The following is a 16,302-nucleotide window of genomic DNA, read 5'->3' as shown; positions in this document are numbered from 1 at the left end:
CTGGATTTCTTAAAAATTATCTATTTACTTGGAGAATTTTCTCGTTATTGATTACCACCTCTTGAGTACTTTAAACCCCAAAGCGCTTTACACATTCAGTCATCCACCCATTCACACACACATGGTGATGGCAAGCTACGTTGTAGCCACAGCAACCCTGGGGCGCACTGACAGAGGCGAGGCTGCCAGACGCTGGTGCCACCGGGCCCTCTGACCACCACCAGTAGGCAACAGGTGAAGTGTGTTGCCCAAGGACACAACGACTGAGACTGTCCAAGCCAGTTACAAGGCGAACTCCCAACTCTTGAGCCACGATCGCCATTGTAATCAAATGTTATTTATTGCATGTAGTCATATTATTTCAGTTCTGAAAACATTCCACTGCTAAATTTAGAGATAAAACACAACTTTTTTTTCATGCTCATGTAGAGTTTTGATGCACAGTACGACTGATTGAGTAAAAGCTGCAATATTTATTCTGTAATGTAAAAAAAAAGGAAATACTCAAAATGAAAGTGTTTACATGTAAAATACTTGTTGTGTGGACAGTAAGAACATTCAGTGGACTTCGGTGTTACCCTTTTCTCTCTTCTAATACCACTTGTAACGCTTTTGTTTATTTGTCTATGTATCCTGTATCCTGCAGTGCTTCAGCTCACGTGGACTTTTAAGACGTCACATCACAGAAGATTCCGCTAAAACACGACTACAGTTTGGTTTAATCATCCAGGAGCACACTTTAAAATAAATAAAACAGGGAAAACACTTTAACTTTGGGGAGGGTGTTTGCAGTCTGATGAGTACAAGGAAGAGGAAAAACAAGGAAAAATCACATAAAACATCAAGACCCAGCAAAACATAAAGTCTGGATTAAACTGTAATCTTAATAAGAGTGGCAGAAGCCTGTGTTTAATACTCTCATACTAACTTTTAAAGTTTTTCTGGTGCATAAAAGGAAATTTATAGTCTTTGCTTTTGTTTTATATCCTTTAAGATCCTTAAATCTGGCTTTTTCCAAAGGACGTTTGTTATAAGCTGAACTTGAATCAATGCTCAGCCTTCAGAAAGACAACATAACACAGATATGTATATGGTAATCAGTTTATATAACATTACCTTACAACTGGATAGAAAAATGTGACCCAAAGTATGGAAATACCACCATTTCAGTTGTACCATATGTTGTAGCTATAATATAAAGCCTGGATTACCTTTTAATGTACATCAAAGCTTTTCTTTACAGCCTTCGTCCTGTAGAAACTTATTAAACGTTAATGGTCCATAAAAGTGATTTTGTAGACACTTTGTTGTTTTGTGTCCTTTAGCTTCTTTAAAACGGTTGATTTTCAAGTTGAGTCAGTGACCAGCAGGCAAAAAACAACATAGATGGAAAAATGTTGACTTACCCTGATATTTCCTCTCAGCTGTATAGAAAAAGGCTGGTTTTATTCTTCATGTGTTATTGTTTCAAACTAAGATGTGACCACATACTTTTGGAAATTCAAACAAATGTTGCCACATGTATTAAAATAAACACCTGGGGTTATTGCAAGTGGATAAACTTTGACGTAAACGCCCTGAAGCACCATGGGAGCTCAAACCACAGCGTTACATTTTCAGCCAAGCTCATTTCGATAAGCCCTAAAAGAACATTCAAATAATCGGAGAGCCTCGCTCTTTGTAGTCAAATGGAACATGATCCGCAACAGCTCGTCCTAATGACACGGCAGGAAGTCCGGACAACAACATTTGTTAGTAAAACTGAGAACCAAATGAGCTCGTCACACCCCTTTACAGCCAGCACTAGCGAGATAGGCAGAGAGGCTGGGCTCAGTGACCTTTGACCTTTCAGCTGGTGATTATCACAAGGCAAAACAACCTGAAGAGCAGACACAATCTGCTTTTCCCTTTTTATCCTCACAGTTAATGACCACATGAATCATAATTTCTAATTAATACGAACTCTTAAATGTATTCTATTTTATATATCCTAAATATGATAAAATAAAAGGTTAAAAACAGGTTTTACTTAACTTTGGAGCTCCATATAGCACCAGTTCAATAAAGGTTGGCACTTTAGTCATTGATCTCCGCTCCTCCTTGTCATGCGTGAGGAAAGTAATGAAATGGCGCCATCTTTGTTCCAAACACTGAAACTACATCATGTATAAAATCTTTCAATAATTCTATAGTTTTGCACCCCAAGAAAATGTTCATGCTTTCCAGGTAAGTAAATGTATGATTTTGAAATTTTGCAGCAGAAACCTAAAAAGTGGGATCTATCCAAGTGAAAAGGGGACAAAAGTTAAACAGTTAACATAAAATTGATGAGGCTGTGAAGGAAATTATTCTCTTTGTTCACAGACTGATTGAAAATTTGCTCCACTGAAAGTCAAAGATCTCCTCATTGTGCTTTTGGTTCTTCTAAAGTCGCCAAACTTACCAGACTTTAGACTGAAGCCCAGTTTGACATGTGAAAATCAAACATTGGCCAAACCTCAGATCATCACACAGGAGAAAATCTAGCTGTTTCCTTTGTTTTCATTTTGCTTTTCTAATTGTTTGTCTGCAGCTTTACTTTCCAAACGGAGTCTAACTCAGCTGTTACTGTCTGAAGATGGAGCACCCTGGACAGGTCTCCAAGCTAATCCAAGAAACAAAGAAATTTTTTAGAGAAAAAATGTGTTTCAATAATCCTTCCAAAGTACTTTGTCCTACAGAGTCTCATAAGAATTAAACCAACCGCATTCTGCTTTGGTCCTGAAGATTGATGGGTGATCATTTGGCTCAGCCTATAAAACTGCATCTGATCCTATAAGTTCATGCTGCAGCATTAAATCATATAAAAGTTTTAAAGAGGTGACTTTTAAAACGTTATATTCCTGTTGGTTTTATTTTGTAACATATTGTTAGAATTAAGATTTACATTTTTTGGCCTCATAGTGTAGTGATTCAGTGCCGGGAGGAGACATAAATCCGCTGGAAGGGGCTGAAACAGGAAGACCATCCGACATAAAACCTATTTCGGCCCTTGTGAATCAGGGAGCAGCTGAAAGTAGCTTTCTACTTACAATAATTGATCATTGCAGTACCTTCACAGTCCAGCAGAGGGTCATGGCACACACTAGGAGAAATTCAGAAACTGAACTTTTTTTACTTTAAACCGGGATCACTGATTTTAAATCTGTGTTCCTGTTTTGCTGTTTTTCCTCTGCAGAAGACGTCTGATGGTATCATAAGCATAAACTAAAATCCTGAAGCAAAGCAGGCCACAGTCCTCTTAGTTTACAGAATAGTCAGAATTGTTAGTCCTGTCTGGGCTGCTCATTGTTCTTCTTTTTTTGGTTTAGAAACAAACTCAACACTGCTGTAAAGACCTTCACATCAGTTTGTCTGGGGGTGTTGGGAGACTGATATTTAAGAACCGATTCATTCTTTCCCTTTTTTGTTTTTTTTTGTTTTGTTTTTTTTTGTTTTTGAAAAATATAAAATATAAAGTCATCAGAGGTGAAGGGAACTGAAAGAAAGCAGCTTCTTTTCATGAGTTATGGACATCATGGTCCCAAAAGAAAAAAGTGTGAGGTTATCCAGCTTCATAATTACTAGATTATTTTTATTTATTTATTTATTTATTTTTCTATTTTTAAAATTATTCTAATTTCATCATTTGTTCCCCTCCTGTATGGATCACAGTTACTTCACTGCAGTGATCTAAGAAGGGAACAAAACAGTCATCATATTTATTTGCCTTTTTAAATTTCTGTTTCCCATCTATTCAAGTTCAAAGGTCACAAATTTTAGTCAGCTGTATGTAGAACAAAATTAATGAAATTTAAAGAAAAAATAAAGATAAAAATGTAAAGTAGCTCAAATGCAAAGACGTAAATCACAAAAAAAGACTGAAAAAAGTTAAATATGATATATGACATTTAAGTAATAACAAACACAAAAACTAAATAATAAAAGGATCTAAAGCAGATTTATGGAAGAGCTTTAATTTAATTCCCATATTTAGCGCTTCAAAATTTGTATGTAAAAATAAATCAGAGTAAAACACCTATATATATATATAGTAGTAAATAAAGTGAAGTGTCAAAGTGGCCTATAAAAATATTACTGAATGAATATTTGTTTTCTTTCAGTAACAATAAAGACAGGGAATTCCGTGACGTCACATCCTGTAGAGGACAAGACGGTAAAGGTAGAGGTAGGAGGTGTCACTCTGTGTCTGTTTCCGGGTTTCTCTGCTAGAAATAACAGGGCCAGACATTTTGTGGACTTTATTTAAATCGTATAACCTTCAAAGATGCTTAATAACATGTGTTGGTGTTTGTTTAGCGGGTAAAGTGGTACATCAGTCGCCCTGGTAACATTTGCGCGTGCGCTGAGCGGCCGCCTGCGATTAGCTGAAAGAGTGGGTCGTCCTCGCGAACACAGACGATCTTCGCCGAGTCCGTGTACAAGGTGGGGCGCACAGTCTGCTGGAGAACTTGTAAAAGTTGTGCGTGAAGCGGATTTCTGAGTGAACGGCAGGAAAACACCTCAGCAGGTGAGTGAGTGGAGTCCGACCGTGCTGTTCACCCCGGCACGGTCCGCCTCTGCCTCGCGGGCAGCGTTTTAACGGCGGATTCTCGCTCAGTTTCCCCCTGTGGAGGAACAGAAATCGTTATCTGTCGCTGCTTTACGGGCAGCTTTGAGTGGCAGCGCAACCGACCAATGACAACAGGCCTGTCCGCGCCCGAGGCCAATCAGAGATGACGTTTGAGGGACGGGGGCAGAAACCGGGAAGAGCAGTGTCTGTTTAGTGTCTTGTTGAGACTCGTTTCCAGCTGTTTAGGACAGAGAGGAAGCTGAAGTTGAGTGTTGATAGGAGCACATATAGTTCCTCTTTGAGCTCAGCCAGCCGTGTTATTAATCTATGGCTAATTTCGGAGCTTATTTCCAGCTCCAGCTTATCTCTGCCCGCATGTCGAGCAACTGGAAAGGTCACTGACGAGAGGGTTTTTCCACATACCTCCCATACTTATCACTCATGCAGGGTGTACAGACCTGTATCACTCACACCTGAAGCTAACGACCCTTTTCCACGGCAGGAACTTTCCCCATGAGCTTCTAAGGAACTGGCCCTGCTCTCCTCCTAGTACTTTCCAGCAGTGCAGACACTTTCAGGGCTGGATTTTTACCCCTCAGTGTGCTTAAGGGGGCTCTACTTTCTGTCTGATGTTAGAGCTGATGTAACGTTGTCAGTGATTACAAATGTTGATCACTTATTTGTCCAATCCTGAATCAGAAACTTGGATCGCATATCGGTGACAATCAGTCGATCTGTTGAGTTCAGTTCTGCAATTTTCCTGTGTTTACAACACCACAAAGCTATCACAGTGTGAAGCACGCTAACAGCAGAGACTTTGTAAGAACTAGAGCTTTGTATAGGGGTGTCAAACATCAGGCACTGAGGGCTAGAATCGGCCTGGCAAAGGCTCTAATCGGCCCCACTGAACAGCTTTTGGAACAAGTGAAGAAGGGCATAAATGTTGGACTTGTACCTGTATTTTCACAGGTTTTACAGCTTTTCCCGCTGATAAAGACCTCCTTGTAGCCATTCATGTGCCACCAGAGTAAATAAGTTACAAATAAGCAGTTAAATGTCAGAATTTCAGATTTATTCCAACACTTCTTTATGTAGAAAAACTGAGACATGTTGATGAAATTGCACTTCTTGTTTCTTACATTAAGATATCTCTGGGATTACATGTGTGCTTCAGCTTATTTAAACTGACAAAAAAGGCGAGTTTCACTGAGCTGGCCTGGCACACTTAAGGGCTACTGTAAAAATGAGTTTGAGATTCCTGGTCTAGTAGAACGTTTGTTCGATGTTAAGCCACATCCACTCAAGCCGCTACCAGTAAAGGCGAAGGAGACCACTGATTGCCTTGTGAGAAGCCTGAAATATCATCTAGCGACATGAGGGCTGAACGATTTTTATTTTTTATTTCTTAAAACTAACCCATGAGTATGTTGTTTTTGGCTATATGCCGAAAACAACATACTCCCCTTCAAAGCGAAGCACAATGTTGCTTTTTGTGTGAATGGAACTTAACAAACACTGTAAATAACGGCAGTGAAGACTCTCACACTGAGCTGGAATCAGCCAGGGGACAGTAAATGAGGCAAATACATCTTTACATTGTCAGTAACCTACAGTTGATATTCACAGCCAAGTTAACTCCATCCAATTGCAAGTGGAAAAAGTCTGATTGGTGAGTTCATAATCAAAACGCAGGGGAGCGAAGACGAGGACCTCGATGTTCAAAATGTCTGTGAAAACTGTAGCACGAACAAACCAGGAGATTTTTCTTATTGAGGAGTTCTTGAAACGTCTTCATTGCTACCAAACCATATCGTCTTTGTGTCAGGGCCGCGAACGTAAACTGAAGCACAAGAGGAACGCAGCAAGGCCAATATCTCTCAGAAAGATAAATATGTGATTATCTCAATCAGCTGAAGAATGGAAAGCATCCTGTTGTTTCCTCTGTCTGCTCATTTGTTTGGCACCTGAAAAAAATCTCGTTACTCACAGTAAGGTTCTTATTTTTAGAAGAACCTTTGTTAGGAGACGTAGCTCCATAATCACAACAAGCTAAATGACAAAATATTCAAATATTACCGCCACACCAAATCTGTAGTCTTCACTAAATTAGGTGCAAATGCAGCTTCAGCTCACATAGTGATCGAAGTACGTTTATCACATATGTGTCTAAGCATACACAGAAGCACCCAGACTTTAATTTTCAAAATAAAAGCATTAACCTCTTTATAAAACCAACAGAGCATAAGCATATGCATGTACATGTAAAGCCTTCAAACTGCTGACTTAAACCACAGACTGTCCGTCTCTGAGGATATGAAACAGAAAAACGGCGTCACTCTGTACCAGTTTCTTTGGATCTCAGAGGAAAGCATAAAAACTCAGCTGTGTGTTTGAATTTTTCTGAATCCTCTAGAGCAGAGGCGGCAAATTAACCATAGATCCTGGTCCACAAACAGCCCAATTTGACCTAAAGTGGGCTAGACCAGTGAAACCACTGCGTAACAACCTGCATTTAAAGGGAAAACCTTAAAACGTAAATGTATAATAACAGTACAGTCTGCAGGTCACAGTGGAGAAGCCTTAAACGTTCACATGTAGAGCAGGACTGTAATTAAAGCAATAATGCTTCATTTTTGCCATTTTTGACTTTACGCATTTCATTAATTCCCCATCCTTAATAGGTTGAAATCACAACTTCACAGTGATTAATTTCTTTATTTTTTTTATCTGAATTTTATTTGAAGATTCCAGGAAATCCCCTTTATTAAAAATATACTTTTCTTTTGACTTTTTGCCAATGCTTTCCTGATAAATCATGATCCCAATATTTGCCAAAATAATTATTCAAGCAGCGTGTCCAGGTCTTAGAAATAGCAGGTTCCTGGTAGTCTTAGGCATTTGTGCTGAAGAGAACTTGGCTTCTTTGTTTTTAAGGTTCTTGAACATGGTTTTCATCTCATTGAGAGGTTTCATCTGCTCTAAAAGCTGATTGGTAGTTCCAGGTGTTCACCCTACAGTGGAGTCACAGGTTGTCCTATGAGTTGTTGACCCATCCTGTTGTCATCATATGAGTTGCTAAGGAGTGAGTGGTAGTTGAATCACCTGGTAAGGAATCTCAAGACTGCGTCACACCTTAATTATACTTCTGCATTGAACCTATGTAGATTCTGTGATGCTGCCTGCGCAAGTGACCAACATCATCATTGCATTTATATCTGTGTCAGCGTGTAGTTGCATATCTAGGAAGGTGCACATCATATAGTGGCTTATAGTGTCGTGGTTAACAAGTTTGCCTGACACATGAGAGATCCCCAATTCAAGTTCAGGAGGAGACTCAAAGCGCTGTGACGGTTGTGTCAGGAAGGGCATCCAGCATAAAAATCTGTGCCAAACCAAACGTGGGGTTTTTTGTAAGTCCCAAAATGAATGTGTGAGTCTTTTCATGTCCTTTCCTGCTGACCTCTGCTGGTCTCTACAGGTCGTCAGAACTCGAGAGCAGAGCTGTGAGCCACCTGACCTAGACCAGAGTCATGGCCTCTGGTAAGAACAAAAACCAGAGCTCTCTGGTTCTCCACAAGGTGATCATGGTGGGCAGCGGCGGTGTAGGGAAGTCAGCCCTAACCCTGCAGTTCATGTATGACGAGGTGAGACTCGAGAACTACATTTTCCATCAGCCCTTCCCTCTGTGCTGTTTCTTCTCCCCAGTCACGTGACCCTTGTTTTTGCTCGCAGTTCGTGGAGGACTATGAGCCCACCAAAGCCGACAGCTACAGGAAGAAGGTGGTGCTGGACGGCGAGGACGTGCAGATTGACATTTTGGACACGGCGGGTCAAGAAGACTACGCAGCCATCAGGGATAACTATTTCCGCAGTGGCGAGGGCTTCCTGCTCGTCTTCTCCATCACAGAGCACGAGTCATTCACAGCAACGTCGGAGTTCAGGTCAGTGTCTGAGTCTTCTTAACAAGCAGAGGTACATTTTAATCGACTTATGTGGAGTAAAATCTCCACAGTAATATACAACCAGGCAGTGAAAATGACTGTGTTTAAAACATTTTTAAAAATTCAGCCCTGGGGGAAAAAAAAATCACATTTACATGTTGACACGAAAACTGAGCTGTTAAACTCAAAAGAACCACACACAGGTCGCTTTTAAGTCAACAGATTCCTCCCATTCCCTCCCATAAAGGCTGGACTTTAGATCAAGCGCAGCACACAGCTAGCAGCTACAGTAAAGAACTGCTGACAGCTTTCAGTAAAAACTAGAAAGGCAAACTTTAAGTCGTGATCCAAGTTTAAACAGGTGAGTCATAAAAAAGAGGAAATCACTGCTGTACAGCTGTTGTGACGGAAAATTAGAGAACAAAAAGTGTTTGCTTGCTCTTTTTTTTTGGAGAGTGCTGTAAACATGTTTATTTCTGTTGTAAATTCAGACATTTTAACGTGGGAATCTGTGGAGATCAGTGTTGGTCAAGTTACTTGAAAAAAAATAACTAGTTACTAATTACTTATTACGTCTCCAAAACAGTAATCCCGTAACTTTACTGATTACTTATTTTCAAAAGTAATGAGTTACTTAGTTACTTTTCATACACAACCTGAATACGTAATAAATTAACAGACCTTTCAGCCCAATTCTACTTTTTCTGCATAATCTATCATATAAAATGTAATCAAATGAAAAAGCCTCTCTTTAAAACTTCTTTTAATCTTTTAACTTTATACACATTGCTTCAAGCAAAAATTAAATTATGTGCAACTGTGTTTGACTTTTAAATGTTAAACATTTGTTTAACATTTAAAACCATTTTCTGCATATTCCAGCATATAAAATAAAATAATGTTTTGTTTTTACACTCTTTCAAATAGATGCATGTAAAACACAGCAAAAAATAAATAAAATGAAAGATTCAGCGATACTAAGCCCCGTCGCTCTTAAATCTATTGTCACCTGTTTAGCAGGAGTGGGGAGGGTGGAGTGTTGCCTGGTGCCGCAGCGGTCATGACAGCAGGGGGATCTGGGGGTTTGTGATTTTCACATTCCCGTGGCGGCTTGCTACATGCTTGCTCAGATTTGAAGTTTGATTTTTCACTGCCATGGGCGTTGCACGCGCTTACGTCATTGTCATGAGACACTCTCACAAACAAAATCACAACAGTTTAGTAACGCAGTAACGCAGCATGCTTACAGGAAAGTAACAGTAATCTAATTACTTTTTGCAATAGTAAGCTTTTACATTACTCGTTACTTGAAAAAAGTAATTAGATTAAGTAACGTGTTACTTGTAGTGCGTTACTGCACATCTGTAGTGGAGATTGACTCACTGTTGGACCCAGCCTCTTGTTGACATTCTAAGAACTGCAGCTTCATTTTCTACCACTGATAAAATGAGAATATTTACTTTAACAGACTAATGAGGGCATCAATGTTTAATAGTCTTGTCTCAAAGAAACTTTGAGGACCATTAATGTAGAGTGACCTGTACTTTGAAAATCTCTCTTGTATTTTCAGGGAGCAGATCCTGCGGGTGAAAGAAGAGGAGGCCATCCCTCTCCTTCTGGTGGGGAACAAGTCAGATCTGGAGGATCGGCGGCAGGTTTCTGCTGAAGAGGCCACGGCAAAGGCAAGCGAGTGGGGCGTCCAATACGTGGAGACCTCAGCCAAGACGAGAGCCAATGTGGACAAGGTAGAGAACAAAAGAAACAAAACAAAGAGCTCTGACCTTTGAGACAAGGCTCTGACCAACAGTTAATCCATGTAATCTGCCTGCAGGTGTTCTTTGACCTCATGAGGGAGGTCCGCAAGAAGAAAATGTCTGAGAGTAAAGACAAAAATTGGCCGAGTGGCAAGAAGAAGAAGAAGCACTGCTGCGTACTCTGAGCTCAGCGGCAACGCGACCGTGTGCCAAAAACCAAAGAAAAGGAAAACTTCTCTGAGAGAGACTGAAGCAGCTTCAGATGAGCAGCTGCAAATGCACTCGATACGTTCACTCCTCACTTGCCAAACACAGAGCACAACACTCTTGTTTCTCTTCTTCTTTGGCGTCTGCTTGTTCTCCACATGATACTACTCACTCTTTGTGCACAGCTGTGAATGGCCCAAAGTATGTGGACACGTCTGCTATATGTCTGGTATTAACGTGCTGCTCATGTCAGCATCTGAGGGCTGTGGGGCAGATTGAAATCGTGCTTTATCTACACAACAATCAGATTACTTTAACTCTCCTCACTGCCAGCTGTGTCCACAAACATATGGCACATGTAGAAGACCACAAGTTTTTGTTTTTGTTTTTTTTTTCAATAACAGAAGCAGGTCCGTCAATTGTTTGTAAAACTGGAGTTCACAGGAAGCACACAGTCTTTTTATGTGGAGAACAAACAGGTTCGTACACTTCAGAGTGTTTTTCTTTCTCTCAAATCTGAATTTTGTTACTTAAACTGGTGTCTGTGCTCCCACTTGTTTTAAAACCTAATTTTTCTCGTTATTTAGCTCTTTTGTATGTCTGTTTTCAGTATTACAGTATCAGACATTCCTCATATCTGATTATACCACTTCCAGACACTCCTTTTGTAATAAGCTTTCACTTCCTTTATGAATAAAGTCATAATTTATAATCAAAGTTTCAAAGGGAATCAGCCCTTTAAATCTTTGCATCATCTGCATATACTCTAATTAATTACACATTTAGCTCAATTAAAGCTGGAATGTGTTTGTTGCTGTCGGCTTGTAGATAAACTCTTCTTAATGTGATAATAAAATGAATAATCAAATTTACAGTGTTTGCTTTATTAAAAAAGAGATTAGCATAATCACAGCTCCACATCTAGCACACTGTCATCTGTCAAAAGTCACTGATACTTAGTTTTCAGTCTGTTTCTGTCCAAAATGAAAGCAGAAGTGTACAACTTTGTTTGTTTTTTAAAGAAATGGTTCAGTCAGAATAGAGAATAAATAGAAACGTTGTCATCTTAATCAGCTAGACCTCCTAAATCATCTTTTTCATGGATACCTTGATGTTAAACTTTATTGTAACACCGGGCAGAATGACCACATCGATCATTTCATTCGAGCTGAATGAGTCCGGACAGGTTTTGCCTCTAAGTGTTTGTTTGATTTTGGAAACTGAAGGATCATTTGGACCTGAAAACACAAGAGACAAGCTGTGATGTTGAGTTTTTAAGATAATCTAGGCAGTGTGTGGTTAATGTGATCAAGGCTGAAGCAGTGACACCCAACTGTTGGTAACAGTGAGTGCAGTGAAAGAAGAGGAAGACATGACGGAGAAAGGTTGCACGGCCCTCACTACTGACTTTTACATTCTCCATAATGTTCTGAAGTGCTTGAGTTGAGGGAAACTGAACTGTGACCGTGTAAAATGAATGTATAAACAGAATGAAAGGATCTAGAAAGCTCACAAACCCATATGTTGTTCACATTAGAACAAAGAAAACAAATCGAATGTTTAGACACACTTTGGACTGAAGAGGATAGCATCATTAGGCTTGTTATTAACGCTTAGTTCAAAGCCTACATCTCTCTATGAAGGTGCATCAGTGCTTATGGAACTGGCAGGTTGCACATCTGGAAAGGCACCATCAATGCTGAAAGGTGTGCATCTATGCGCACCGCATACAGGGAGTGCAGAATTATTAGGCAAATGAGTATTTTGTCCACATCATCCTCTTCATGCATGTTGTCTTACTCCAAGCTGTATAGGCTCGAAAGCCTACTACCAATTAAGCATATTAGGTGATGGGCATCTCTGTAATGAGAAGGGGTGTGGTCTAATGACATCAACACCCTATATCAGGTGTGCATAATTATTAGGCAACGTCCTTTCCTTTGGCAAAATGGGTCAAAAGAAGGACTTGACAGGCTCAGAAAAGTCAAAAATAGTGAGATATCTTGCAGAGGGATGCAGCAGTCTCAAAATTGCAAAGCTTCTGAAGCGTGATCATTGAACAATCAAGCGTTTCATTCAAAATAGTCAACAGGGTCGCAAGAAGCGGGTGGAAAAACCAAGGCGCAAAATAACTGCCCATGAACTGAGAAAAGTCAAGCGTGCAGCTGCCAAGATGCAACTTGCCACCAGTTTGGCCATATTTCAGAGCTGCAACATCACTGGAGTGCCCAAAAGCACAAGGTGTGCAATACTCAGAGACATGGCCAAGGTAAGAAAGGCTGAAAGACGACCACCACTGAACAAGACACACAAGCTGAAACGTCAAGACTGGGCCAAGAAATATCTCAAGACTGGTTTTTCTAAGGTTTTATGGACTGATGAAATGAGAGTGAGTCTTGATGGGCCAGATGGATGGGCCCGTGGCTGGATTGGTAAAGGGCAGAGAGCTCCAGTCCGACTCAGACGCCAGCAAGGTGGAGGTGGAGTACTGGTTTGGGCTGGTATCATCAAAGATGAGCTTGTGGGGCCTTTTCGGGTTGAGGATGGAGTCAAGCTCAACTCCCAGTCCTACTGCCAGTTTCTGGAAGACACCTTCTTCAAGCAGTGGTACAGGAAGAAGTCTGCATCCTTCAAGAAAAACATGATTTTCATGCAGGACAATGCTCCATCACACGCGTCCAAGTACTCCACAGCGTGGCTGGCAAGAAAGGGTATAAAAGAAGAAAAACTAATGACATGGCCACCTTGTTCACCTGATCTGAACCCCATTGAGAACCTGTGGTCCATCATCAAATGTGAGATTTACAAGGAGGGAAAACAGTACACCTCTCTGAACAGTGTCTGGGAGGCTGTGGTTGCTGCTGCACGCAATGTTGATGGTGAACAGATCAAAACACTGACAGAATCCATGGATGGCAGGCTTTTGAGTGTCCTTGCAAAGAAAGGTGGTTATATTGGTCGCTGATTTGTTTTTGTTTTGTTTTTGAATGTCAGAAATGTATATTTGTGAATGTGGAGATGTTATATTGGTGTCACTGGTAAAAATTCTCACAATTCAGATGTTCTCTACAGAAAAGGGCAGAGCAGGCTGTACCTGCTGTGGAAACTCAGGTTTTTTGGAGTGGAGGGCCCACTCCTTAAGACCTTCTATGACTCCCTGGTGGCCTCAGCCATCTTTTACGGTGTGGTCTGCTGGCGCGGCAGCATCTCCGCCGGGGACAGGAAGAGACTGAACAGGCTGATCCGGAGGGCCAGCTCTGTTCTAGGATGCCCTCTGGACCCAGTGGAGGTGGTGAGTGACAGGAGAACGGTGGCTAAGCTGTCATCCCTGATGGACAACATCTCCCACCCCATGCAGGAGACTGACAGCACTGAGCAGCTCCTTCAGTGGCTGCGGCACCCACGATGTGGGACGGAGAGATTTCGCAGGTCTTTCTTCCAACTGCTGTCAGACTCCACAATATGGTCTCAGCAGATGACCACAAACATGCAGACAGACACACACATCCCATACACAATTGTAACTGCCTCACTGATGTGCAATATTACCAAGTGCAATTTGTCCTACTATAACAAAGCATTTCATTCTGTTTTGTACAGTATTTGTTCTTTTTTGTATAGTACTTTATTGTATTGTATATAGTATTTTATTCTTGTTGTATTGTATGTTTTTCTATTTTATCTTATCCTATTCTCTTACCTTTATTCTTTTTCTGTTCTCTTATCTTGTCTTGAGGTGAGAGAGCCAGTTAGCTTCTGTATTTTCAATGTTCGGCCACTAGATGGCACCCTGACGTCATTTTTTGATCACCACAACAATCTGAAGCGAAAAAGAAAAAAAAAACCATCATCTTCATTCTAACTGGAGTCTCACGTGTTGAAAATAAAAGTGGGCAAAGGCTCAGAAATCAGCTTTAAACATCCGTTTGCTCTTAAAGTGAAAGAAAAGAAAGCAGCAACCATCTACCTCATGATATTAAAGATTTTCTGGTGATTGATTTCTGGTTTCAGGATAAAAATCGTGTTTGTTTTGTGTTGAAAGCAAATAGACATATTGTGACTGCCCAGGCATTTATTTAAAGTGCTGCCTTTAGTCACCACGTTTCTGTCCTCAAATCTTTAGCAGGTTAAAATTATAAACAATTTTGGTGATTTTCAGTCACTTTATGATCTGACTGAGCCTCGCTCAGACCTTTTAAACTCATAAGAGTCCAGTGTTGGTCAAGTTACTTGAAAAAAGTAATCAGTAACTAATTACTGATTACTCCCCCCAAAAAGTAATCCCGTTACTTTACTGATTACTTATTTTCAAAAGTAATTAATTACTTAGTTACTTAGTTACTTTTTAAAAACACGATTTACAACCTGAAGAGGTGATAAAGTGATAGATCTTTCAGCCCAATTCTACTTTTTCTACATAATCCATCATACAAAATGTAATCAAATGGAAAAGTCTCTTTTTTTAACTTGTTTTATCAGTTTTAATCTTTTAACTTTATGCATCAAGCAAAACATTTAATTATATGCAACATTCTCTGACTTGAATAAATTAGTTTAACATTTAAACCTATTTTCTACACATTCCAGCACATAAAATAAAATATTTTTTGTGTTTTCACTCACTCTTTCAAACAGATGCAAGTAAAACACAGCAGAAAATAAATAAAGTCAAAGACTCAGCGGTCCTTTTGCTCTATTTTCACCTGTAAAGCAGGAGCAGGGTAGGCGGAGGGTTACCCTGGTGTAGGTGTGCTGCGGTCAGTTGAAGAATCCGCGCGAGTGTCTCTGTGAGTTTCCCATCACGTCGTAGCTACTCGGTGCTTGCTCGGAAGTTTAGGGGTTTTTTTCGCTGTAAAAAGAAGTTTTCTTCCCACGCACGATGGACGCTAATGTTTTTGTCACTTTTTATGGAATCAAACTCAAAGTAAGGTCAGTACTTCCACGCTTTAAACGCTGCACGCTCATACTCTCTCCCGCACTCGATATATTATCCATTGTTGATCTGCACACAGCTGCTGTCACCAACGTCGCACTTGCTTACGTCACTGTCATGAGACATTCTCGCAAAAAAAATCACGGTTTTAGTAACGCAGTAACGCAGCGTTCCTACGGGAAAGTAACGGTAATCTAATTACCGATTTTGCAATAGTAATCCCTTACTTTACTCGTTACTTGAAAAAAGTAATCAGATTACAGTAACGCGTTACAAGTAACGCGTTACTGCCCATCTCTGTAAGAGTCACATGCACTTAGTGCAGGCTTCTTATTTTCCCCCTTTTTTACATCTGACTGATGCATTTAGAAACAGCAGAGAACACCAGCCTCTTTGAAGAACAGTGAAGTGGACATTAATGAAGATTATTTCTCTGTAAATTCTTCAAATCATGAAATCAGAAGATGGCTCTTAAAATCCAGTGCAAATTAATTAGATATTCCTTTTAATTAAGGAAAATAAGCAATAAAATTATTTTTAAAGAATTTGTGTATTTCAATATTTTTGCTTCATTTGAGCAAAGACTACATGACATCAGAGGATGATTCCTAACACAGAAAAGATATTCCGTTTTCAGAAGAAGGAAAAATCAGGAATAAATGTGGTTTAAATAACATTACATTTATCACATTTATTTAACTGAATTTGAACAAATAAGTTTTGTTTACATTTGTTAAAGATGCTTAAACCCAGATCTTTTCCCCCCTTGTCCTGACTGTTTGTTGCCTTCAGACTCTCTAGGTTGTCATTTTTACTGAGGTTATAGTTCAGAATTAAACCAACATCTCTGTAAACTTTGGTATCAGTCTTAAATTT

General features: G+C 40.0%; 1 protein-coding gene across 1 annotated transcript; it reads left to right on the top strand.

Moving 5' to 3' along the window:
- The first annotated feature begins 4,295 nt into the window (after positions 1 to 4,295).
- Positions 4,296 to 11,365, top strand: LOC101477326 (ras-related protein ralB-B). Its single transcript, XM_004565576.3, has 5 exons — positions 4,296 to 4,549; positions 8,070 to 8,235; positions 8,324 to 8,532; positions 10,103 to 10,277; positions 10,364 to 11,365. Exons 2-5 carry the CDS (start codon positions 8,122 to 8,124, stop codon positions 10,469 to 10,471), a joined length of 606 nt encoding a protein of 201 aa, XP_004565633.1. The 5' UTR covers positions 4,296 to 4,549; positions 8,070 to 8,121; the 3' UTR covers positions 10,472 to 11,365.
- Positions 11,366 to 16,302: the final 4,937 nt, after the last annotated feature.

This window comes from Maylandia zebra, linkage group LG23 (genome assembly GCF_041146795.1).
Source record: "Maylandia zebra isolate NMK-2024a linkage group LG23, Mzebra_GT3a, whole genome shotgun sequence".
Taxonomy (NCBI): Eukaryota; Metazoa; Chordata; class Actinopteri; order Cichliformes; family Cichlidae; genus Maylandia; species Maylandia zebra.
This window is presented reverse-complemented; position numbering and strand designations above follow the sequence as displayed.